The sequence below is a fragment of the Mustela nivalis genome (assembly GCF_964662115.1).
Source record: "Mustela nivalis genome assembly, chromosome: 11".
Taxonomy (NCBI): Eukaryota; Metazoa; Chordata; class Mammalia; order Carnivora; family Mustelidae; genus Mustela; species Mustela nivalis.
The window spans coordinates 59,529,460-59,557,254 of NC_139030.1; the positions used below are offsets into that span (position 1 = coordinate 59,529,460).

At 37.8% G+C, this 27,795-nt stretch overlaps 1 protein-coding gene across 1 annotated transcript in view; it reads left to right on the forward strand.

Moving 5' to 3' along the window:
- The window catches only part of CCDC148 (coiled-coil domain containing 148), a gene marked incomplete at its 5' end in the record, with an annotated part of 251,765 nt that overhangs the window by 106,939 nt on the left and 117,031 nt on the right, over positions 1-27,795 (forward strand). The window contains 2 exon segments of the mRNA XM_082691417.1: positions 368-506; positions 2,646-2,852. Coding sequence (XP_082547543.1) covers positions 368-506; positions 2,646-2,852 — 346 coding nt within the window.

The window sequence follows — 27,795 nt, forward strand, 5'->3', positions numbered from 1 at the left end:
TTCCATTTTAGTCTGTATGTTTTATTTCCCAATGTTCATTTATTTCACTCATTGATTGTGAATTTTTAAATATTCTTATAGGGAGGATAGAATAAATATTTTAAAAATATTATGTCACTTTGCAAACTTCTTGAAATTATGCCTGGAAGTTGTGGTAAGACCAATAAAAGATTGAAGAACCCATTGTATTAGGATTTAGAACCTTTTCTATAGCAGACATATAGTTTGGCTATAATGTATTTTAAAAAACCAACCCCAGACTTCATTTTATATAATCAGTACCATTTGTTAATAGTTTGAGCAGTTTGAGGTCCCTCAAACTCGGTGATTGCTTAACAATGTGTTGTGACACTTTTGTTGCTTCTAGAAACTTCCAGTTAAGTGAAGAAGACCACTGGATTTACCAGGCTGTTCTGGATCAGTATCCTGGAGAGCTCTGTAACAGAAGAACTCTGTATCTGAACATGTTACAAAGATATTTTCCTCACAGATCTAGACATGATTTGGTGAGTACAGGACCCTATATAACAGCAAGTTAAATTGCTTCAATAATTACTAGGCAAAATTTATATTTTTAGAATGGTGCTCTAACATTTTTTTTTCCTACACTCTCTCAAATAATAGAGATATAAGTTGAAAGTCTCCCATTTTTCAAGTCATATGGTGCATAAGAATGTAGAGAACCCTTCAGGCAACATTCATTCTTCTATGCTTACCTGCCCAAGAGATCTTTACTGTGACTTCCTGGGTTGCTCTGCCCGTAATTAAACTCTAGGTGTCTGTGCTTCACCTGCCCGCTCTCAGAGGTTCTGCAATCTCTGGCTCTTGCCTGAAAGTGGGGTGCCTGCTACCCATCTATCTGCAGAGCCTGCCACATCGCAGCCCTTCTAGTCATGGGGAAGGTAGCACTTGCCTTGGGGGCTGGTGCTTACTTATATCGTCCCCACAACATCATCTCCACTTGATGCACCCTAGATGGATCTGAAATACAAATGCCCCAAATTAGAACTCAGAGTCATGACTGAAATTTCCCTGAGAAGGGTCTTTAGTTCATAAGACCACAAAGACAAGAAAACAGAAGTTATGTTGCCAATTAACTTTACAATGACTCATCTTAAAACATATATGTAAACAAACACATGTAAACTTTTAAATGGGCCATGCTATAAAATATTATTACATACTCTGCATTTTGTAATTATTTTAAATAAGCAGGTAACAATAGTACCGACATGTGTATAGAATGTACCTTATTTCAGTCATGAGTAAACTTCTATAACACACAGAAGTAGATGAAAGAGTACTATTTTTATTATATTTTTCAGATAAAGAAACTGAAGCAAAGGTCACACATCTAGTATGACCATTCTCTCCTATCCCCGATTCCCCCACCAAATGATTATTTGTTTTAATTTTGATCTTTATTTTATAGCAGATACCTATTATATAAAAAACATGTTATATAATAAATAATTCAAAACTCTATCTTTTTAAAGTTTTATTAAATTAGATCTTTCTTTTTATTCCCTGTTGATTCTATTTGTTTTTGTGACCAGTTATGATTTTTAACTTTTTGTATTGACCTATTAACATGATAAAGATTTTTGTATTCACTTCTTACAATGTGTTGATTAGTATGCATTTCTGCATGGTATATGCTTCCTTTCTTAGTGTTTTAGAGATTTTTAGTATATTTTTGACTTTTGGGAACAAAGCTCAGAAGTTTCCACAACATATTTTAGCAGCTAATATTTGGTTTAATTGAATGCATAGCCTGTTTCATCATGTACCTAATTAACCATACCTGGATTATTATCTTAGAACAACCTTATCCTTCTTGCTTGATTCTTTTCTCACACCATTTAGGGGTTAAATAATGTATAAATTCAGAGATGTGGTCTATACTGGCAAGATAAAGAATTATGAGGGTCAGTGGCTCTCAGTTTCAGAAGACACAACTTCATATAGAGAACATTTCAGAATCACTACAAAGGCTTTTCAAATGACTCAGGCAATCTCCATTCCTGTTCTTCCCCTCAAGACTTTCCCTCAAGACTCTGAGATCTCTCTTGGTTGGGATTCACTGCCAGCAGGAACTACCAGTACCCATGTGAGAATATCATGTCCAACAGGACTGCAGGATGAGAAGAACTAATATGACTGCTGTAATTCCTTTGAGTTCAGACATCCTATAACCTGAATATATCAGTAATCAAGGGCAAACTGAGTTTTGGGGATTATGGTAGCAATTTATGTTTATTAACATGTGTCTAAGTGAAGCACTTGAAGTAATTGTTAAAATACCAAAACTAAATTACAGATGGCATATTTTTGAAATTACATACAAGGGAAATCACTGCCATGTAGACATGGAAGATGTTTTAGGGCTGCCTAATCAGACTCCATCCCATACAAGGAAACTAAGGACTTACAAACATTAAACAAACTGGTCCTTAGTCACCAGTTAGCCACAGGCTCAGAACTTGGGGAATTGTACCTGGTCCTGGTTGCTGCATTCACTATTAAGATGTTTATCTCCGATTTTTCAAAATTACTGGTTATGATTCACTTTATCCATTTTTTGTAGCAATGACATAAAGCATAGTCTCAGCTTCATAAGTGTTTTCCATCTGTTTTCTTTTCAGGTGGAACATGAGAAATATTGTGATCAATATCGCTTTGCCAGGGAGCAGCGAAGGATCCTGATATCAAATTGGAATAAGAACAGGAGAGACTTTATCCAGAAGGCTGTGCTGACCCTCACTGAGGCCTGTGCAATACACGCAATGGAGGACACGTTGGCTAAGGACAGGAGAAAGCAGCAGGAACTGTGTGCACTTCTGAAAGCCAAGGTGAGATGCTCTGCTGAGGGTTTAGGGATTTGCCCTGGCATTCATTTAAGAACCCACTGTCCAGTTTGCTCAAACCCAACCTGAAGTTCAGTTTTCTCTAAAACTTTTATTTTGAATAAAACTTTTAGTTGGAACCATATGAAATTACAATTGTTTTAGATCAACAGTAGTCAACAATCAACAATTTCTTATGGTTCAAGTGGAAGTTATCATGACAGGTCAATGTTCAAATTTGGATTAAGCGATATCCAACACGAACTACAAATGCTACTTAAGAGGTGCTGGATGAAAATGCAGAAAGTAACTAGAGAGTAGAGTCTGATTCGAGCTCACTCTTGGACTTCTCATTCACATTAAAGATGTCAAAAAAGGTAAAATTATGAAGAGGAGAGAAGATTTGTGAAGAGATATGTTGGGGGGAGCTTGATGGGCAAAGTGAAAGGTGGAGTGGATGGGGCATTCCTCTTCCTCAGATCCAATGAGGGGGTCTCCGGGATGGCTTGGAGAGGTTAGTGGGGAACCCCTGCAGTTGGAGCTTGAGGACTAGTGTTTCATGGTCACAGGAAGCCAGAGGATCTGCCTCCATGGCAGAATTGAAAACAAAGATGGCTGCTGTGTTGGGAATAATTTCATTCCCCAGACTGCTCACTGGTGCATGAGTCCTGAAGGCCTGAGGTGGATATAGCCTTCCTTGGCAGGACTATTAAACAAATTGTATTGAGGTACAGCATATCTACAGTAAAGTACACAAATATTTATATATTTTTATTATTTTTTAAAAGATTTTATTTATTCATTTGACAGCGAGAGAGATCACAAGCAGGGAAAGCGGCAGGCAGAGGGAGAAGCAGGCTCCCCACTGAGCAGGGAGCCCAATTCGGGGCTTGATCCTAGGAGCCTAAGATCCTGACCTGAGCCAACGACAGATGCTTAACCAACTGAGCTACCCAGACACCCCTGCAAACCTTTATTTATTGATAAAAGACATGGTAGGAGAATGATGGCACAAGAAGTTTTATTCTATTGGTAGAAAAAAAAAAATAACCTGCAATTAATAGTTATACCACAGCAATTAACAAACAGCATGTAAAAAGAAATGTCTCTTTTAAAACATTAGAGGAGAAATGCCTACTTCGTATTTTTTTTTTTTAAACAAAAAGATACTATATTGGGCATTGCATAAGCTTGGGATCTAGAAGGAAGAGAAGCTGCATCAAGCCTGAACTGCCTACCATGGACTATAGAGCTAATGCACATTTCTTCTCCATCTGCAGCCGATAAGAAACACACATGTCAGGGACAAGGACAAGTCTCTATATACTCCAGAGTCTTGTTTATATTCATTTTGTGCACAGTATCATTAGACTTTTAGCTCTGCTGTGGGGGATTATTTTCTTTTGATTATATTGCATTGAGGTAAACATGCAGTAAAGAACAGAAAAGGGAAGTGGGTGATTGAATGAAATTTTACAAATTTATACTGCCGCATGTAAAAACCACTGAGCTGAAAAGAGAACATTTCCTGCAGCTCAGGTTCCCTCATGTCTCTCCCTAGCATATACTACCCACACCCATAACCACTATTCTAAATTCATCACTATAAATTAGTTTTTCTTATTCTTGAATTTCATATAATTCAAATCATGCATATATAGACATATACCACAATTTATTTATAGGTTATCATGTTAATAGAAGTTCATGTTATTTCCAGGTTTTTGCTATTATGATAATGGGCCTGTGAACACTCTTGAACATGTCTTGTGGTAGACATATGCACTCATTTCTATAGGATTTATACTTCGAGTGGGATTGCCAGATCAGGGGTATTTAGCTTTAGTAAATACTGCCAAATAGTTTTCCAAAGTGGTTATACAAATTTGCCGCTGGTTTCAGTTGCTCCACATCCTCACCAACATTGATATCGCCAATCTTTAAATTTAGCTAGTCTCCTGTATGTGTAGTGGTCCTTCAACAAGGACCTGTTCCTTCAGAACAGATGATGAGCATCTTTCCACATGCATATTGAGCCTTAGGGTATCACTCCTGTGAAATGTCCCCTCAAGACTTTTGCCCATTTTTCTATTTCGGTTGTCTGTTTTTTCTTATTCATTTGTGTGTTCTTTATATATTCCATATGCAAATTCTATTTGCTTTCTTTCTTTGACTTTTCATTCTTTTAATGGTGTCTTTTGATCAACAAAAGTTCTTGGTTTCAATGAAATTCTTTGTTTTAATTTAAATGTCTGAGATATAAATTACATGCAATAAAATCACCTGTTTTACTTAGTGTATAGTTCCCTGAGTTTTAACAAATGCATGACATGTAACTACCACCACAAGCAACATACAGACTGCTTCATCACCCTTCAGAAATTCTTCTTGCCTTTTGTGCTCCACGCCACATCCACCTTCAGCCTTCAGCAACTACTGATCTCTGTCCCTGTACTTGGCTGTTCTAGAATGTCATATAAATGTAACCATATAGTATGTGGAAATCTGGGTTTGGCTTTTACCACTTAGCATAATGCATTTGAGATCTAGCCATTTTGTTATGTGTATCAATAGTTAGTTCCTTTTTATTATTGAGTAGTAGTCTGTGGTTTAATCACTGTTTATCCATTCACCAGCTATTTTCAGTATTTGGCAATTAGTGTTTTTGGTTAGGGTGGAGTAGGCTTTAGGCTTTCCCTGTGAGCCTGTGCCTCAGAGAGACTTGCCACTGGTTTTCCTTGCCCGGTAGTAGATTATTATTAGACACTTGATGGGCTGTGTCTGATAAGGGAGAGGCATTCTGCCTTCTTGGTTCAGCAATAGGCTCAGGCAGGTTTTTTCACTTGGTCTTGGGACCAGAACCTACTCGTGATCTTGGCCTCCTCACCATGGCAGACAAACTCTGTCCTGTGTCTTAGTGGTTCTTGTGTGGGAGAGAGCTTCCCCTGTTACCCCAAGAGAGGAGGGTATCTTTGTTTTTTGTCTTTTCCCCCAGCTGTAATAGGTGTACACTTGTACCCAGTGGGTTCCCTGCTCCACATCTCTCCCCACCCCCAGTGACTTTTATTCTGTAGGGCTTTGTTCTTCTTCTTCTTTTAAAGATTTTATTTATTTTTAGAGAGAGACAGAGACAGAGAGGGTGGGAAGAAAGGCAAAGGGAGAGAATCTCAACCAGACTCCCCACTGAATACAGAGCCCAGATAGCATGGGGGGCAATATCTCATGACCTTGAGATCATTACCTGAGCCAAAACCAAGAGTTAGCCAATTACATAGGGCTTTTTTTTTTCATTTCTTGGACCTGTATTAACTTAAGAATCTTCCTCTGCTTACCTCCCTTGACCCCAATCTATTTTTTTGAGCTTTCTGTGGAGAAAAGCCTATAAAAGGGTGTAAATTCCCTTGTGTCTGTAACTTCCATGGGTTCTATACTCCCTGCTTTATGACAACAGCAAATTACAAAAAATTTAACTGTTGACTTATTACAGAGTATTAGCAGCAATCTTCTTTCCCACGTATACAGTGGCCTTGACTTTTTTAGGTGCTCTGTCTCAAATAAGTCAGTTTCTGTATTGCCTCTTTCCTTAGAAACATCACCCGTTCTTTCAATCTCAGGTTTATTTGCCCTGTGACCTCAGTCCTGGATTTGAGAAAAGTTCAGATATAGCTTTTCCTTGTGCTTAAAGTGGGAGGTGACATTCTTTCCAGCTTCTTACATTCTAAATGGAACCTGGAAGGTCCTCATGAAATACTTACTATTTATCAATCTTGTGTGTGCCCTGCTTAAATCATTGCATAGTAGCACAGGGTTATTTTCAAAGGCAGCCTGTCTGAGATTTTTCTTCCCAATAGGACTGCTGCTAATGGGGAGGGGACCCTCCAAATGTGGGGTAGAAGAGCCCTAATTGGGAACACGATAGATGGAAGAGAAGCAGCTAGACAAAGGAAAATGTTAATGACCCACATCAGGGGAATGTTTCCAGGAATGTTTCCCAGCTGGCAATCAAGACAACAAAACTTATAGGAGGGCAAGAGTCAGCATTAACCACCTGCCAGGTTTACTGGGGGACATTGTCAGTCACCAGGCTAATGACTACTCTGCTGGCCTCTCCTATATGCACAATATACAGATTGTTCCCTCTCCCTCCTACCCATGGACTCTGATGGTCTAAACATCTAAGGAATAAAACGAGAGGTCATTGTCTGAATAAAGAGGAAAGAGTTGATTAATCTCTTAGAACTGAGCAATTTGATTAACTATATTTTGTGACTTAAAGTGACTGTAAGACCCTGTGTAACCCAAGGGTGAACCATAGGTTCTGCTTAGTTTTCATCTAGTGGCGAGTGAAATATCTAAATGGGGAACAAGAATAATGCTGTGTTTTGATTATTTCCCATGTATCTTGCTGTTCAGTGTATTGGGTATACTCTATGAAGTGTTCCTGCATCTCCGGCATTCTATTAGCATTTTATCATATTATCTTCAGTGACAAATCCAAGATGTGTAGTGGTTGCTGTGGAGTACCCACCCACAGAAATCAGGGGCTTGGTTTCTGGAAGCAATATATTATGGCATCTCCTCAGAGACCCATGGTCACAAGATGGTGAACCAATGTCTCTGAACTTTTGGAGATGAAGCCTCCAAAGAGTAAATATGAGCAGAGAATGGTGGAACATAAACTAAATTGTGATGCAAAATATGTTCTATTTCCCATAGAGATGGTATTATCATTAGAGTTTGTGTTCCTGGTCAGGGACTGAGGCTCAATAAGTTGTAGCTAGAAACAAAAGGAAAAACAAAAGCTAGAATCATAAAGGAAAAGAATTAGTCCTATCAATTCTATAGTAATTTAAAATACTAAATTATGCTCTTTTTTTTTTTTAACCTGGCTGAAAACTTGGAGATTTATCCCCATCCTTCATTTTATAAGTCTAAAAGCTGAAGTCCTGAAAGATAAAGTGAAATATTTGCCTAAGGTTCATGCCAGTTCATTTGACTTGAAATTCAATATTATCTTGGCCCTACATAGCTTTGCATACAAGAATCTTACAAAAATAATAGAAGATATTTATTATACTTTGAGCCCCAATGCACTATAAAATAGACACACAGAATGTGAAAAATATTACTTCATTGTATCATAAATTTGACCTTTCTAAAACTAACATGCCAGCTATAATAAACATTAATTAAATATTTAACCATAATTTTGTTCTTAGTCTTGGAATTTAAAAAGGATTTTTGGGGATGATTTATGTGATTCATGCCTTTTAAGGAAAGTGTTAAAGGAATTTTGAAATAATGAGTTTTCTCACTCTCTTTCACCCCTTCTCTGTTTTATTTTGGTTTTCTATCGGTAATGGATGCTGTACCAACTAGAGAACTCTTCCCAGAGCAGTGAGGAAAGCAGGGAAATGGAAGTCTCATTCTCCTGCTACCACAAAGCTCACTCTTTGATCCCCGAAAATCCAGCCCTTCTCTAGCATCCAGCCTAAAGCACTCTGTTAGCTGTGTACTTGATTTTTTAGCATGCTTTTTCCACCATGGCTGGGGAACTTTATTCCCAGGTCTGTCTTAGTTACTTTCTCTGCACCGTTGCCGGGTGGCCAAGTGCTACTAAGTTTACCTGGACTCTCAAGGCCACGTGAGAGGCCTTAGTCTTATCCTTTGTTTGCCAGTTCTCCCCATTCCTCTTAATGACCGTTTCAAAAGGTCACCAGTCCTTTCAGTACCTGGAACCTAATGCCACACACCATCCCCTTCCAGCCCCTGGAGACAACCTGCCTCTATTTTATCAATAAAATGAAGTCATGGAGTTGTGAAATAGATCCCTAATTCCTGTGGCACCCTGTGTCCTTATGTCTTCTGCTCGTCCACCCACTCTCTTCCTGATGCAAGATGTGATGCCTTCTAAGTGCTCATATCCAGTCCTACCCCAGTCTTTGGGCCTCTAACCCATTTAACCACTTTAGGAGCTTGCTTCTACTGATTATCTCCTTTTATTATTATTTTTCTTTCTTATCCTATGAATATTTCTTCTAGCCTGTAAATATGGTTAAGTCTTTCTTACTCAAATCAAACCTTCTCTTCTCGGAAGTCATCCTCTAGCTCCTGGGTAGTCCCTAATCTCTATCCTTTTCTTTGATATCAACCATTTGAAAGAATAATCTATATTTTCTCAGGACTTCTGACTTCTCTACTCTACCAAGATCCTCTCCTCTCCCCAAGGTCACCAGTGACCTCAATTAATTACCTAATCCCGTCAGTGCTCTTCCATCCTTAGGTTAGTAGACCTCCCTGCTTCATTTCTCATTGTTGGCCATGTACTCTTTGTTCTAAAATATTGTTTCAGCTTCTAAAATATTATTCTTAGTCTGCCTATGTGTTTGTCATCTTCTGCACCATCCTTAAACCCTAGTTTCCTCACTTGCTGTCCTTGCTCTTTCCTTTTCTCTCAGAACTTCACTGGCTCCTAATTCCACTTATGTTTTTACCTATCTTTATATGCTCTAAGATTTATGTACGTATTTATTTATTTGACAGAGAGAGAAAGAGAAAGAGAGAGAGTACAAGCAAGGAGAGTAGCAGAAGCGGGCTCCCTGCTGATCAGGGAGCCTGATGTGGGACTCAACCCCAGGACCCTGGAATCATCACCTGAGCTGAACGCAGACGCTTAACTGACTAAGCCACCCAGATGCCCACTCTTTTTTCCCATCTCTGAACAGCTCTCTCTTGAACCTCATTTATCCATCTACATACTGATTATATCAACTTAAAAGTCTATAGATACCTTGAAGTCTATGTCCAAAATGGGAATTTTTGTTTCCCTCCAATAAATTGACACTCTTTTCTTGAAACTTATTTTAACTTCCTCTTCAGACTCTCTCACCCCCATAGCTATTTACCAGCTTTAGAAATTTTCTCTCTTACCCTGGGCTTGGCCATTGTTCCTGGACTGTTGCAGTGGCACTCTACTGGCTTTCTCTGCATCCATGCTGGGTGGTCACATCCTGCCCTTCTGAACTTTTCCTCCTAAACAGTAGGCAGAATGCTATATCTAAAATGCAATTTGGGTTATGCCCTCCCTTGATGATAACACCTCTGTAGCACCCTTTGCTTATAATTATGGCCAAACTTCCTGGCATGGCTTTCCAGGTCCTCAATAACATGAACTCCGGCTCCCTTTCCAGCCTCCTTTCTTGACACACTCCACCTCATACTTTACAATTTAGAAATGTCAAACTCCTTGTAATCCACTTCCGCTCTACTTCTGCCATTGCACTGTACAACCTTTTGTTTCCTGACTGTGCCTTTGCTCCTGCTATTGTTGATTTTGTCCAGAATGCTTCTGCTTCCTTTGTCTGGCTAAGTCTCATTCATCTTCAAGATTCAGCTTAAATGTTTGCTACAGGAAGACTTTCTTGGTATTCCTTAGTCCTTGGTCAGATTCAATCTATTCTTGGTTCTCCCTTACCCCTTGTACATAACCCTGACTTGACAATGGTTATGGCACACTATGGAAATCTATGTCGCCTCACAAATGTAAGCAGGAACCCCATCTTATTCATCTTGGTATAACATACACCCCTTCCAACTCCGTTATACCTTCACCTTCCATTTGAACCCACCACTACCTGCAGCTTTTGCAGATTTTTTAGGGCTTGGAACGTAGTAGGTACTCAGTAACTTTTGTTGACATGACATATTTAATAAGCCTTGGGCATTTTTTCCCTCTTCTTCTCAGTACCTTCTGATATAGTACTATTTTCACTATCTTCTTTCTACCTGAGAAATCTAACTATGGAAACAAGTATATGGATGTACAAAGCATTAAAAAATGAAGTCTAAGTCTTAATTGTCAATATTGAATTAAAATCTCAAATGTGGTTTTATTTAATTTTTTAATGTTATTTTATTTAAATTTTATTTAGTTAACATACAGTACAGTATTGGTTTCTGGGGTAGAATTCAGTGATTTGACACTTATAGACAATACTGGCACTAATCACAAAAAGTGCCTCCTTAATGTCTTTCACCCATCTATCCCATCTCCCCACCCACCTGCCTCCATCAACCCTGTTTGTTCTCTATCATTAAGAGACTCTTATGGTTTATATATCTCTCTCTCTCACACCCCTCCCATATGTTCATATTTTTTTCCCCTTAAATTTCACATATGAGTGAGATCATAGATATTTGTCTTTCTTTGACTGACTTATTTCAGTTAGCATAATACACTCTAGCTCCATCCATATCATTGCAAATGGCAAGATTTCATTCTTTTTGATTGGCTGAGTAATATTGCACTGTGTGTGTATATGTGTGTGTGTGTGTGTGTGTATTCCCTTGTGTGTATACACACACACACACACACACACACCATATCTTCTTTATTCATTCATCAGTTGATGAATGAATATTTGAGCTCTCTCCATAGTTGATAATGCTGCTATAAACATCAGGACACATGTACTCAAATGTGGTTTTAAAAATAAAACCTGATGACCTATAAAACTGAGGTACATTTTAGGCATGAACAAAAAGTGACCAGGCACTTATCCACTTTTCTCCACTTCATCTTACTTTTGTGCTTCTTGCCCCATCTCTAGATGATCAGCTAATGTAATCAAGAAGCCATAGTAGTTAAAGAATCAGATAGTGATGGAGTAGAAGATACTTTTTTTTTTTTAAAAGGTCTCACTCCAATTCTTTCTTTATTTATTTATTTGACAGACAGAGATCACAAGTAGGCAGAGAGGCAGGCAGAGAGAGAGGAGGAAGCAGGCTCCCTGTTGAGCAGAGAGCCCGATGTGGGGCTCGATCCCAGGACCCTGGGATCATGACCTGAGCCGAAGGCAGAGGCTTAACCCACTGAGCTACCCAGGCGCCCCTAGAAGATACTTTTTGAATAAATACCATATGGACACCCTTTTCAGATTTTGATAATTTCTTAGAGCATCAACTCCTTTCACAATCTCCCTTCTCCATAGATTTCAGGCGCCTTTCCTAATGGAGAACAAACTTGGACTTAGGTTTCACAAATCTGATGGGAAATGATACTTTAATTTAAAATAGAGAGTTTTTTGAGGTCCAATTTCAGTGATAATGAATAGTTGATATGGTAGACATCTATAAAAACTTAGCAAAATATTTTTTAAAATATTGTTTGCAGGCATTGGACAAAAAGTACATAGATAAAATTCTTGAGATAAGAAAAGCTGTGAAGTTGAGCCCTTTATTCACACAATTAAAATGGTCAAGTGTTCAAAGAAATAAGAAAAAATAACTAACAGATAATCAAGGAATAAAACAAACTCAGAAATGATACAGATATTGTAGTTAAAAGACCCCCAAAAAAAGACATTCTAGAGATGTATGTAAAATTTAATACCTGAAATTCAGAACTCATTGGATGAGCTTTTAGAGCAGATTAGACATAGCAGGAGACAGATTTAATGAATTTGAAGTCAGGTTCACGAATTTGCGTGTCATCCTTGCGCAGGGGCCATGCTAATCTTCTCTGTATCATTCCAATTTTAGTATATGTGCTGCCGAAGCGAGCACGAATTTGAAGTCAGGTTAAGAGAAAATATTCAAACTGAAACATATAGAGAGAAAATAATAAAATGAAGAGCAGAATGGAGAACATAAGATAAATATGGAATATAGCAAACAGTTTTAATATATATGTAATTAAAGCCCCAGGAGGAGTGAGAGAATGAAATATAGGCAATATTGAAGAAATCACATCCAAGAACTTCACAAATTTGACAAGCAACATCCATGTGTATTTTCAAGAAGCTTAGCAAACCCTGAGATGGATATATACAAAGAAAATAATACTGAGACACACGATAATCAAGCTATGAAACAAAAGTTAAAGAGTTATGTGAAGAGACAGATATAGCATGAAGATCCATCCTATTGGTACAATCAAGAGCAAAAGCAGCATGTGCTGGGTCAGTGGTGATAGTAGCAACTTCCCAGTTGTGCTAGAGTCGGTATGAAGTGACCAAGTCTGTGATATGTGGTTCTGGATGTTTTTCCTGGTTAGTCTAGAGCTTGCTTCTCTGACCCTTACAAAGACTTTGGAAACTTTCTAAAATCCCGAAATTAATGCTTTCCTTCTTAAACTAACTAGGGTAGATTCTGATGTGCAACTAATACCTCAAACCCAGGTGACGTATGCATTCTGCTATGCTATTCTAACTTGCTGGCTTGCTGACTACAAATTAAGATGAACAGGAGTCAGAATCAATAATGGCCCGTTACTCACCTGGTTCAAGCTGGAATTGATCCTATAGGCATACAGGACTCTATAGAAGACCATGTTAAATGAGGAGGTGGCCACAAAAAACTTACCCATAAGTCACATGGCTTGCGGAACTAGATGCCAAAGAGAAAGGATATTTTCACCACATGATAACAATCTCTCAATCTCCATAGTTGTAATTCATTTCCACTTATACATCTGATATCAACTCTGGGGTTTTTTCCTTGGTAATGGGAGATATAGGAAGTTTCTTCTTGGCATTAATGATGCTCATATTACATGCTTCCTTGATTAGAAAAGAAGAAGAAACAAAGTAATTGGAAAAACTTAGATGTCTTGTTTATCACAGGAACTGGCAAGAATTCAGAAGTTTCTGCCAATTTAGGGAATTTGTTTATGGATGTCTTAGTGTGGTCAACTGTGCTATGCACCCTCAGCATAATCAATGTTATTGGTGAATCTTTGTGTTGTTGGCTTCCCTATAGTCTCTGCAGTTGGGGACATTCAGAGAAGTTCCCTGTGTTTAACCATGGGTATAATATTGGCAATATCAAGAGAGCTCTGAGGAACCATAGGCAGATACTAGAGTGATTTTTGTTCACAAAGGCAGATGGTATTTCCTCTATACAGCTATATTATGCTATCTATGGCTCTTGGCAGGTAGCTAATTGAAACTCCACAGGGCCTGGGGACTTGATGAATCTATGTATTAGTTCCAAGTTAAATAGTTAGACTAGCCCTACTCTTAAAATGTCTTAGTTTTAAAAAGCATATTTGTCTGCATTGAGGTCTATTTAATGAAGTCTAAAAGAAACTGTACTTTTTAATGTTCTTTAAAATGAATGCCTTATATTTCAATGGCAAGTCATAAAAACATCTCATAAGATGTTTTACAAATGAGGATACTTGTTGTGACATATATTGTATGTTTGCATTTTAGAGTGAGTTTATGCAATATAACTTTAGGCAAACATAATCACAAGGACTAGGTAATTTAAGAGAAGAAGCTACAACTTGAGATTGGAAAGCTAGCACTTTAAAAATTCCTATTAAAATAAATATATATTTATTAGAAAAAACTTTAACTGTGTCTCACTTAACAGAATGGAGAATCCAGAAATAGACCCACACATCCATGCTCAGTTGATTTTCAACAAAGATACAAAGTAAGTTGAATGGAGAAAGAGTAGTCTTAACAACAAATGGTGTGGGAGCCATTGAATATCCAGATGCAAAAAGAAATGAGCCTTGATACATAACATGTGCTTTATATAAAAATTAACTCAAAATGAATCATTGATCTAAATGTAAAACTGAAAACTATAAAACACAGGAAAAGACAATAAAAGAGAAAATCTTTTTGACCTTGGGTTGGATAAAATTTCTTAAACACAACACAAAATGCACTATCCCTAGAAGAAAAAGTTGATAAGCTGGACTTTCTCAAAATTAGGAATTCTGGGGTGCCTGGGTGGCTCAGTGGGTTGGGCTTCTGACTCTTGGTTTCAGTGCATGTCATGATCTCAGGGTGGTGAGATGAGCCCTGTGTGGGGCTCTACGCTCAAAGGGACTCTTTTTCTAGCTCCCTCTCTCTTTGCCCCTTCCTCTGCTAGCACATTCTCTCTGTTTCTCTTTAAAATAAATAAAAAAGCGGTGCCTGGGTGGCTCAGTTGGTTAAAGCCTCTGCCTTTGGCTCAGGTCATGATCCCAGGGTCCTGGGATCGAGCCCCACGTTGGGCTCTCTGTTCAGTAGGGAGCCTACTTCCCTTCCTCTCTCTCTGCCTGCCTCTCTGCCTACTTGTGATCTCTGTCTGTCAAATTAATAAATAAAATCTTAATAAAATAAATTAAAAATTCTTTAAAAATTAAGAACTTCTGCTCATCAGAAGACACTGTGAAGACAATAATAAAGCAGGCCTCCCACTAAGAGAAAATATTTGTAAATCACATATCTGATAAAAGGCTCATATCAGATTTAATGAAGAATTTTCAAAGCTTAATAATAAGTAAACAAACAAGTCAATAAAAAAGAATAGTCAGTTCACAAAAAAGATATTTGGGGAGAATGGGTATCTGGGTGGCTCAGTGGGTTAAGCCTCTGCCTTTGGCTCAGGTCACGATTCCAGGGTCATGGGATTGAGCCCTGCATCGGGCTCTCTGCTCATCGGGGAGCCTGCTTCCCCCTCTCCCTCTGCCTGTCTCTCTGCCTACTTGTGATCTCTCTCTCTGTGTCAAATAGATATATAAAATCTTTTTTTAAAAAAAAGGTATTTGGCAAATATCTTTTGCCAAAGAAAAGATGCTCAATATCATTAGTCACTAGACAGATGCAAATCAAAACAACAATTGGATATTCCTATAGATCTATTAAAAAGTCTAAAAAAACCCCCGACCATTCCAAATATTGACAAAGATGTGGAACAGCTTGAACAACTTGAATCTCATACATTGCTGCAGAAGTATGCAATAATGTGTATATGATGCAATGAGATGCAAAATGATACAATCACTTTGTAAAACATTTGTGCATTTCTTCATGCTCTTAAATGTACACTTACCACAATCCCCAGAAGTCCTACTCCTAGGTGTTTACTTATTTAAATGAAAACCTATGTTCACACAGAAACCTATAAGTGACCATGTGCAGCAGTTTTGTCATTGCTAAAACCAAAAGTAACCCCAATACCCCAATGTCCTCAACTGGAGGAGGGATAACAAACTATGATACTTCCATACAATGGAAGCATTTTACTTAGCAATAAAAATAATGAATACGGAAACATGCAACAACATGGACAAATCTCAAAGGTACTACAAGTGAAAAATGCCAGATGCAAAAGGCTGCATACTATGTGATTTCAGTTATATGACCTTCTTGCAAAGAAAGAATTATAAGAACTGGGGAAGGAGGGACTTCCGTTATCAGCAGGAAGAGGAAAAGGAGAAGGCCACTTACCTCCAAGTTAACTTTCCAGAATTTCACTCTGATTCCGCTTGGCTTCTCATGAACCAGCACTTGCCTCACACCTGCCATATGTGACTGCAAGGTGAACAAGGTGGTCTCTTTTACGTGGTTAATGTCCCACCCAAGTTAGGAGGTCCCTTCCATAAAAAAAGGGGAGAGTAAGTAAGAGGGATAACCAGCAAACTCTGGCTATGAGGTGTCAGCAAAGGATTTGGGGTCCCTGCCTCCCCAAGACTTTCCTATTACTGCAGGCAATCTCGCAAAAGCTTATTATCTGTTAGGACAAACACAGGGCCCGTAGAGGCACAGTGTATTCTTCGAGGGCTGAGTCTATGGTATTTTTTAGGAGAAACCTCAGGAAAAAAATAGATTCAGCCGAAGGGTAACTATAGTCTTTAGCTTCTCTCATCCCTTTTGGTGCAATTTACTCTTCTCTGCATGCCTCATCCACCTGCCCTTGCTATATGATGACCAAATATTTGTAGAATAAATAAGTGAAACTTTTTTTGAAACCCATAGGATAAATGGTGTCAAATTCCTGTTTTTGTAGATCAGAAATGGCTAAATATTAATACTATCCTATGGCAAGCCCAGGCTAATATATAGATAAATATAAGGTATGCTGGCTCCTTTACATTATACATAATGGTATATTAACAGTGTAACTTTCTCTAGAAATCTAATTTTTATATGTATTGCAATAGATAAATGTGTTCTTCCTTCCTCCCCCACATTGTCTTCCCTATGTTCACCTCCCACATTCCATTTATTATATCTGATGCTAATGTTTGTATGTCTGTTGCTAAATTCTAAACATATGAAGAGAAAGATACATTTTTCATTCATCTTTGTATCCCTAATGCCTAATGCCAGTTATAATCCATAATAGGTACTCAAAAAGCCCATATTGATTTTATATACCCTTGAATAAGTTGTATTTGTAGAAAATCAACCTTTAATTTTTAAAAAGTGCTATGTAAAGAATCTTGTATGCCCATTTATGTTCTCTTACAATCTGCTTGCATTTCATATTGTTCACATCTGGTTTTTATGCTTTTTTTAATGTTAAAAACTTTTTTGCATTTTAAAATCAAATGGTATGGTATGGTATTATGGCATTAATTCATCCAAGTCCTTTTAAGACAATCCCCCTAGTTTTCATGACACCAGAGCTCATTCTGGTTTCTATATATACTTTTCTCTAACTAGAAACTCAGAGGGCAGATCTGCCTGCTTTTTATAGTTTGCCCTTTTACCCTGGCATTGTTTGATTGGGAAAACTTTAGGCAGTGAATGAGAGGATAATTGGGTAGAAAAACCTAGTCCTGATTCCTTGCTCTTAGCTCCAGATGGAACAGGAAGTCTTTTAACAAGAGAATTTCAAGTTTAAGATTAACAGTTAATAAATGGACAGATGAAGGTATCTTTTTAATGTGAGATGTATCTTCACAGACCTCTCTGGGTAATAATGGAGAAATTAAATATATTAGTTACTAAAAGGAAATCTCTGTTGTATTATCTATGGTATATATTTCTACCTAGTGGAGCACTTAGTTCTCTGAACACAATGACTGCTCATCTCTTGTCACCAAGCTGATTCTTACCCAGTGAATTCCCATTAGCCTATTTTCACTGCAGACTACTTGAGAAAATCCCCATTTTGCAAATGTCAAAAATAATGTATATGAGCTTCTCCTATATTGTCTCATTATAACAAATGTTACATTTGGTTATGGTGGTTCCCTGAAAGTTTTTTTTTGTAGGTGAAAGAGGCAGAGTAGTGAAGGGATAAAGTTGAACAAAAAAAAATAAAATAAAATAAAATAAAAAGAGAAAATGATCTGTTGGTGCCTGAGGCATTTACAATAAAGAGAAGCAAATTTCTGGGCATGAAAGAACCAAAGAGACATGTTAAAAGTGATTCTTCTGGGCTCTGTGCCTATTTCTTTACTTTCACAAAAGATGAAATTTGTAAGACATATGTTGAATGCCTGAGTATTTGCAAGTGACACAAGTTGCTTGTTACCAATTTCCTTAGTGATTATTACAAAAATTCCTTTTCTTTGTGTATAGCTTAACTCACTTATTTACTCAGTCAAATATTTTTGAGTACCTGCCTATGTCAGGCAATGATAGAGGCACTAAGCATACAGAGATGACTAAGACACACACAAAGATCTTAGGTTCCAGTAGAAGAGAACAGTATATAAATATAGTTATGACAGAGTATGGTAAGTGTCACAGGACAGTGTGTATGAAAATTATGAGAGTATGGAGAAGGGTACATAGCAAACGGGACAGGCAGCAATAGTAAGCCCTGGTAGAGGCAAGCATTTGAACTAAATCCTAAAGAATGGTATTTATTAGCATGGTAAAATGAGAAGTGGGAATACATTCTTAACGCAGGACAGATGAGTCAGTCTCCCACAGATCAGAAACATGTTAGCATACAAATTGGAGGGGGAGGTGAACCATTAGAGACTGCCGACCCTGAGGAACTAACTGAGGGTTTTGGAGGGGAGAGGGGTGGGAGGTTGGGTGAGCCTGGTGGTGGGTATTGTGGAGGGCACGAAATGCATGGAGCACTGGGTGTGGTACTTAAACAGTGAATTCTGGAACACTGAAAAGAGATTTTAAAAATAAATAAAAATTTAAACAAACAAACAAACAAACAAACAAAAGCATTTTGGTGTTTCCTGATAGTAAATTGTGGTCCGGAGTAATGAGAGGAGGGCTAGAGAGGTAGGTGTTTGCTAGATCTTGCAGGGATGTGCAACGTCAAGGAACTGGAATTGTAATCACCAGGTGTGATGAGAAGCCATTGAAGGGTTTTGGGAGATCGACCTGTTTTAAGATCAATCTGATAGCTTCAGGGTGGATGGATTTTATGGGGCATAGACTAGAGGAGGGGTTAAAAGTCAGATATCTATGGTCATATTCTGGGTGAAATATAGTGGTCTGAGCTAGAGTGATGGAAATAAAGATGAAGAGGAAGGGGTAGAGGGATATTTAGAAAATTAAATAGATAGAACTGGGTGACAGAGAAGAAAGAGGAAAAAGTGCCCAGGTTTCTAGCTTTCATTACTGGATGGGTGGGTTTGTTGATTAATTCAACAGATTTTAAGTGAATGCTGAGTATATACTGGCATTTTTCTAAATACTGGAGAGTCAAACATGAAAAAGACCTCTAAGTCCCAACCCTTGTATGTATATCAGTACTTAAATTCTAATAGAAGTTAGGATGCTTAGCAAGGTAAATAAGTAAAACATATAATGCAGGAGAGTAGTATTAGTAAGAAAAATATTTAAAAAATGAAAGAGACAAACTAGGGGGTGTGCTGTTGAATATTTAGATAGCCTATCATTGAAAGGCCTTAGAGAGAAGATGACAGGTGAGTAAAAACCTGAAAGAGATGAGAGAGCAAGCTAGGTACCAAGTGGAAATGTAATGGGCAAATCTAGGCAAAGAGCATAGCAAGTGCAAAGACCCTGCCTATTGTACTTGAGGAACAGAAATGAGGATATTGTGGCTATAGTGAGTAAGGAATGACATGATCTGACATCAAGAGTTTAACAGGATCCCTCTAACTGTTGGTTTGAGAATAGGCTAGAGAGGCAAGGGAAGAAGCTGGCTGACCCATTTGGAGGCTTTTGCAGTTAGCCAGGCTAGAGATGATAGTATGGAATGTTAGGTATAACAATAACCTGACTGCCTGGCAGAGCATGCCCTGTGCGCAGTGCTTGCCCACTGGTAGCCTCCTTCTCCATTAGCTTGCTGTGGTGACCCCACCTCCTTAGCCTGCTGCTGCCCCTCAGCTCCCTTTCCTGTGTGACTCACCTCAGCTTCCATATCTGCATCTTACTTATCCCTCCAGGTCTAGTTCTTCTTCGCCTCCTCCTCTCCAAGACTTCTGCCCCACCCCAGTCCCTTGGCTGTGTTCTTCTCTTAGTCCCTTTCTTTCAACCTCTACCCAGTTTCCCTCTCAGGCTCTACCCTAACACCAACCCTCAGCCTCTGAATAGTATAAGCAGATTTTTGTGATAATCATTTCTCTGCTTATACCACTGGATATGCATTCCTGAACAGTACAAATTAGTTTTGCCTGTGTTTGAACTTTTGTGAATAGACTCAAACTGTATGTGATTTCATTGTGCGTGGCATCTTTTCCTCTATGTTTTGTGATTGTGTGTGACTTTACTACAACTAAGTGACCCATTTTGCTAATGATGATATTTGCACTATTTGCATGTTTAGAGTTTTTTAAGGGACTATGTTGCTATGAACATTTTTACACATATTCCCTGGTACCACATTTCTGTGGAGAATACCTAAGAGTTGAATGCTGGGTCATAGCATATACATATTTACAACTTTGCAAGCTACTACTTGCTACTATACTTTTTCCCCAAAGGGTTTGTACCAGTTGACTCTTACAGCAGCAGAGCATGCAAGTTCCCATTCCACATTTTTGCTAATGTTTGTGTTCTCAGAGGTTTTCATTTTAACCAATCTGGTGGGCGTGAATTGATATTTTGTTGTGATTTTCACTTGCAGTTCTCTAATTTCTAATGATGTTGAGGGTCTTTTAGCATGCTTAATGGCTATTTGGATTTCTTTGTAAAATTGCCTATTCAAATCTTTTGCTCATTTTTTTTCCCTGTTGGACAGTCTGTGTTTTTCTTATCAGTTTATACTTGTTCACTAAGTATTTTGGATATAAACTCTTTGTGGATTTTATGTGTTTCAGATATGTTTCCCTGCTCTGTACATCTCATTTTCATTGTCTGAGTACTAACTTTCTGCATAGGGGAGTTTTTAATTTTTAAGTAATGAACTTATCAACCTTTCTCTTTGATGGTTAATGCTCTTATATTTTGTGTAAAATATCTTTCTCTACCTCCATGGCCAAAACTAGAATTCAAAAAAATTCTCTTAAGAATAAAAAAAATTGTTAGGACCAATTACAACAGATACCGTAAGTCCAATTATGGATCACAAATAAATATTGTGAGTGTATTAAGACTGTATCATTACTGAAAACTATTCCCAGGGCTGCTACATGTTAGCTGTGCAAAGTAAATATAGAACACAGCTCAAGGGATGGTGACATTTGCAGAACTTAAAGTTGGGCAGTACACAGGCTGAATGACTAGTCACAGCAGGATTGACTATTTCATGCAAAAAATCCTTTTGAAGAGTTGAAGAACTGCTCTAACATACCCTACACTTCTTTGAGGTGTTGATGGTCATTCTTGATACTTAACAATTCATACCTACCAAACGTTCCAAATTAGGCTAATGTTATCATTTTTCTCTCTGACTCACAAACAAGGGAAGTAATGCCTAACATTGATGAAATGTTTACTGCATTTTAGGGACTATGCCATATGATTTAAATACATGGCCTCATTTAATACTTGCTATAACATAGTAAGTTAGATCTTTAATTTTCTCTGCTTTATAAAATGAGGAAACAGGAGCTTAGAGGGGTTAAGTAACTTGTTCAAGTTTAACAAGCTCATAAGTAATCTGAAGGAGATATGACCTAGTATTTTCAGGCTTCCATTTTCTGTCAAAGACAAGAGTTGAACTAAATTATCTCCAGTTCCAAAACTCTAAGATTTGCATGTAACATGTGATTTTAGTATCTCTGCTGTGAGCTTGTGTCTTTGAGTCAATTTCTAGTATTAGCTACATAGGTTGAAATTTCTGTTTATAGGCTGTTAATTAGTAGGAAGCATCATAGCATCATGATTTTTCCATTTGTCATATTAACAGAGCATCTGTGTTCTAGAACAAGTGGGTGGCATTTAAAATAATGGGGTTTAGTCTGATCCAAGAGACCTTTTCAAGTCTGGTCCGGAACCATGATTATCCATGTGTAAATGACCATTTTAGATGCCTACTTAGTTCACAGTATTTCATATGGCTGAAAAAACTCCTCATCAGTGATAATGGAAATGTCATTTTGTGTGTGTGAATGAAATTGCAGTGCACTTAATGTAATACTTCATACTTAAAGTTGGCTCAGTGGTACAATTAGGTAATTTTGAACACCAGCCCAGTAAACTTCTAATGCCTCATCCTGGTCTGATAAGACTCTTGAAAAAATTCAACTTATATAAATAATTTATAACTATATATCATTTTATAGTTAATTAAAAATAAATTTAATTTTTTGGGAGAATTTAGGCATCTTTTTCTTTCTCTAAAAAAGGAAAGCTTGTCAGAAATTTATAGGTATACTAGTAATACTTTGATTTTAAAATGCATATATGCTCAAGCCATAGACTTCTAATACTAACAAATACTGCTAATGATGTGCATGGGTGATTCTGTCTGGAACTTACATTGCAGGAAAATAGCTCACCATAATATGGACCTTTTCAAAGTCATCATGACTACTTATACTTTTCCAAAGTAATAATAATTTCTCCAGAGACTTTTTTCAATTTAAAATTTCCCCATCAAGAATCTTTTACAAAATACTTTGAATAAATATAACGAACAGCAACTCTGACTTCCAGCTGTCACCAAAGGTCTCCAAAGAATGTACTTTGATTATAAAACAAGATTGACAGGGATTTGAAGAAAGAAAAAGAGACCCAAAAAGGCACAGAACTGTTAGGCCCCTTTGTTCACATAAATTCCCTAGCATGAAGCCATAGAGAAGTGTTAATATCAGAAAGTTCTTTCTTTCTTTTTTGAGAAAGGAAAAACCTAATTACTACCTAGAAGTGAGTGGTGTGGCTCCCACTCATGCATACTGATGCTCTGAATGGAAACCTAATATATTGTCGAAATCTAAACAATACAACAGTCACAATTTAGTTATCTTAATTCTTCAAAAATACTTTGACATATATGTTTCTGTCACCAAAGCTATCTTAAGAGAGAAGAAAAATTATTACCCCTAAGCCCCAGATAAGGACATTGAGTCAAAGAAAATAGGCCTGTCAGAAGTGACGTATTTGGCGTTTGATTTGGGACGGGAATTCATTCTGCAGAGTCTTACCGCTGCCATTTTCTAAAGACTACAGGATCACTTACAGAGACAGAGGAATAAATGGGAAAATGCTGCTCTAAGAAAAGCAAGGAAGTGTTCCTTCCTCTTTCTCCTTTTCTGTGTCCCTTTCCCTCAATACTCATGCCACAGCAAAGTGAGTTCGTCTTGATATTCCCAGCTGTATGGGGATGGGCCACATTTTGTTGTCATCTGGCTACCAACTTAAATAAATTCATATAAATCCATTTGGCTCTATTTACTTGCCTCTTCCTTCTTGATTTCTCTCATCCTTGTTTCTGAGAATCCTCCTTGTCCAAATTTTTCTTCTAGTCTATGGCCACTCAAGACTCTCTTAGACTGCAGTGATAGTCTCCCACATTGGTTCCTCCAACACCAGTCTTATGGGCCTAAATCTATCCTCCAAACAACTGCCAGAAGAGTCTACCTGAAACAAAATATCTAGCCATGTTACTTCCCTGCTTGAAACTTGGAATGGCTTCCCATGGACCTTGTCAGTGTTTGTCAATGCCCTCAGACCAAATGCCTTTTATTTGTAATGGTGTTCTATAAAATCTCCTTACTCTCCTAAAATGAAACACATAGAAAATACAATCAGTCTATACACATAACTTGAAAATGAAATCAATAAAATGCCCCAACAATAATGTAAAAGGGAAGTGAAATAATTTAGTATAAAAGAATATGGACTTAAGTATGTAAATGTGTGGGTGTGACACCACCAGAAGACACAATGGTCAGATACTTGTGCCTATATTCAGGATCACAGAGACTGTGAAGGCTGCAGATACAGATGCGTACAGATGTATATATTCATGACTCAAATCCATGAGCAGTGTTGGTGTCAGTGATGTAATTTTCTAAAATGGTAAAATTTATGGGGTCCCTGGGTGGCTCAGTCAGTTAAGCATCTGCCTTTGACTTAGGTCATGATCCCAGAGTCTTGGGATTGAGTCCCACGTGGGGCTCCCTGCTCAGTGGGAAACCTGCTTCTTTGCCCCTACCCTGGTTCATGTGCACTGTTGCTATCACTCACTCTCTATCTCTCAAATAAATAAAATCTTAAAAATAAACACATAAATAAAATGATAAAATTTAGTGATATAGTCTGTAACACTGTCTCTTCATACTTGAATGTAAATATGAATCACCTGGAGATCTCCGCAAACTGCACATTCTAGGATGGAGTTTGAAATTATGCTTTTCTAATGAGCCCCAGGTGAGCCTATATTGTAGGTCCATGGACTACATGTTGAATAGTCGGAGCCTAGGCTGGGGGGATTTCATTTGTATGCAGAGGCTAATAACATCTAGGGATATTCCAGTAAAATTTTGAAGTTCCATGCAAGACTTTATGAATTCTAATATGGGGGTCATCTGAGTAGTACAGTAACTGCTATTATGGAACTTAGCCATGGAGGTCAGGAAACTCCCAAAAGAACACTGTCCCTTTCTCAGAGAAAGAGTCAGTGGCTAAGGCTGGAGTCCCCTCCAAGGGATTGTAGTATTTTGCAGGTAGTACAGAGGAGCAAGATAAACCCTGCCAAACCTAAACTGATTCTATAATTTCATGCCACGTATCTATTCAGGTATTCAGGTGCCTTAGACAAGTGGATGAGAGATTATGATGGGGGGATGGCATGGAATCTGAGTCGTTTGAAACAGAATAATGAGCATGATGTATTACTGTAAGGAACCTAGAATTGCTGTGGTACAGAAAGACTGGAGGGAATGCAGTGCTAGCTAGCACCTGTAGCATTTGGTGGCTTTGCTAGCACCAGGAGAGAGCTTGCAAGGAAATCCCTTGCAAGAGCTGCAGACTTAGTGGATCAGATGAGAGATGGCAGATCCTCCCCTGACGTCTAAGAAAGAGGCAAATGCCCAACAGATATGTAAACATTTGTTAGTATACTCTCTGTTAATTTCTAGAAATAATTTGGGAGCATATTACAGTGGGCTGAAATCCCATGGGAGAGGGTAAGCATAAGGAGGCAGTAAAATTTGTCCACAAATGCTAATGTGACTATTTGTAGTGACATGTTGAAGTCTGGGGACCTTGTTATTTACTACTGGAGATTGGATATATTGTTATTTATTACTGATAATCATCAAATACCTTCTTTACTGCTGTTCTCTATATATCATGCCTGTTATCACCATAATGTACACTTTTACCCATCTTCATTTCCTCATAGTTTGCCATCTTTTATATCAGATCTATATGATTCCCACCTATATTTTCTTCCTGATCTTTATAAAATGCTCATGTAGGGGTTTGGTAATCCAGAATCCTACTTTGTGGTATAGAAAGCAAATCTTTTCTTGACTCTTTGTTCAGAAGCAGCCATTTACTCTCACATTCTCTAGCTTCTTCCAAATGCACAATCTCCAATTAGAAGAAAAATTAATCTACTTCTTGGGTCTCCAGGCTTCAATTTGTGAGACAAGTTTTTTTTCAGGCCCCAGAGATATCTATATTCTGGGTTTCATTATTTCAATTCTTTCCCAATGAATAAACAGAGATGTGGGGGTTGGTATGTTTGATTCTAGGAAGCTCTTCTTGAGCCCTGACTGAGTATACCGGAAAGATTGAGTCCCACAACAGATTTGCATCCAGTGTCTCCTCTTCTGCAGTAAGACCCACACATCCAGGCCCGTGCAGTACTGGTGTCCTGTTCTCTGGGCGAGGCTTCTGCAGCTACATCAGAAGGTCTGCATCTTCTCTGCTTGGGGAGAGTTTCATACTTGATGGAGAGTTAGGCATTATAGAGTTTCCTCTTTTTCTTCTCTGTGTCAAAGATAAGAATTGCCAAAGCATTGAAGTAGTTGTGCTCTTTTTCTTCTTGACTTTTGTTCAAGGATACTTTATTCCATTCTTCCAAGAACTGTACTTCACCTTCCATAAACCAGAGATGTAGAAGGAGTTATGAAAGCCTCCTCCTTCATCAAGGGGACAAACTTGGATTTAGGACCCATAGGTTTGTCTCCACCTCTAACACATGCTTTATTTGTCCCTGAGACTTATTCCACAATCATTCATAAGTCTAAAGTTGAGCTACAGCTCTTTGTGCTTTCCCACCATAAAAATTCCTGCTATAAATCTTATGAAAACCTCTTGGAATGCCATATTTAAGCTTGTCAGGTAATTTTCATGTCTTCTCAGAGCTCACTTACAATTGGTACTGATAGTAATAGAGCACCAGTCTAGTCTTTTGGACTTGGAAAGGAGGAGAGGGAACAGAAAGAAAGAAAAAAAGAACTGAATAAAACAAAGGATGAATTAAATAACTTATTATAGGGAGACAAAGATGTAAGAGTCCTAAAATTTCTAATCTGAAGTGTCTAGAATAACAGAAAAGAAAAGAGAAATTGCTTTTGTGCCAAAATCACTAAGTTTGTTTGTAAGGCATATTGTTTAAATGATAGTTGTACTCCTAAATAAAAATAATCAGCAGTCAAGATTTTCTCTGAATTCAGTTTAATAAAATAGATATGTTGCAAGCTACTCATGTACTGGTGAATTATTATCTAAAAAGTTTAGAAGAGTACACATAAAATCTTCAAAGTAGCTTATTAACTATAAAAATCTGCATCATTAACTCCATTAGCTGATGAAAGAGAAGCAGTTTCACAAGACAATATGTTGTAAATATTTATAATGCTTGATTACTATAAATAGTAAGTTATTTGTATGATTTTCTCTTAGGTATTTTAATTTTTTATTTATTATTATTATTACTATTAGAGGTTTTATTCATGTATTTGTCAGAGAGAGAGAGAGAGCAAGAGTGCCCAGGCAGGGGGAGTGGCAGGCAAAGGGAGACCAAACAAAGGGAGAAGCAGGCTCCCTCCCATCCAAGCAAGGAACTGGATGTGGTATTTGATCCCAGGGCTCTGGGATCATGACCTGAGCCAAAGGCAGATGCTTAACCAACAGAGCCACCCAGGCATCCCTCTCTTATGCATTTTTTATCTAGAATCACATCACACCTAAATTGTTCATTTTTCCTAGGAGCTTTTCTTCCAGGATTCATCTATGGAGCCTAAAAACTGTGAATGAAATTCAGGAGCTATCTTCTAATAGTGTACACATATGTGGCTTCTGTCTACCAGTATGTAGCTTCTAATTCTTAGAAAGATACTAAGCATGCTTTCTGCAATAGGAAAGAACTCCTACAGAAAGAATGCCTGTAGATATAATCAACGAACATGTATATAAATAATGTATATGTTCCAGAAAGATATGTGCCAAAAAGTGTTGAGTTATACTTGTATTGTCATCAAGAAAATTTAGAGATCTAGCCTTATGAATAGACTAGCTTTCTCTTGCCTGCTAACAAAAGCTACTTTCGTATGGACAATGAGAAAAGTAGTATCTGTTGTTAAAAGCAATGATAATAATACAAACCTTTGTAAGTTCCCAGGTTTACCTATAAATTATTTCCCATATGGACACTTAAAAGCATAAGATTTATCTGAGCCACTTGAGTATGGTTTTGGTGGTCAGACTTATCAGGATCAAAGACTGTGTTCCTTATATGAAATAAAGTAAACTTTTCCTTTGCTATTTGCTTCTATCCTAAATGACACAAGAGTCACTCATGTCCTCTTTTGAGAACTGATGTGAACCTCTGTACACAGTAACACCCCCCTTCCATAAGAAACCACATTTAAGTAAGCCACCCC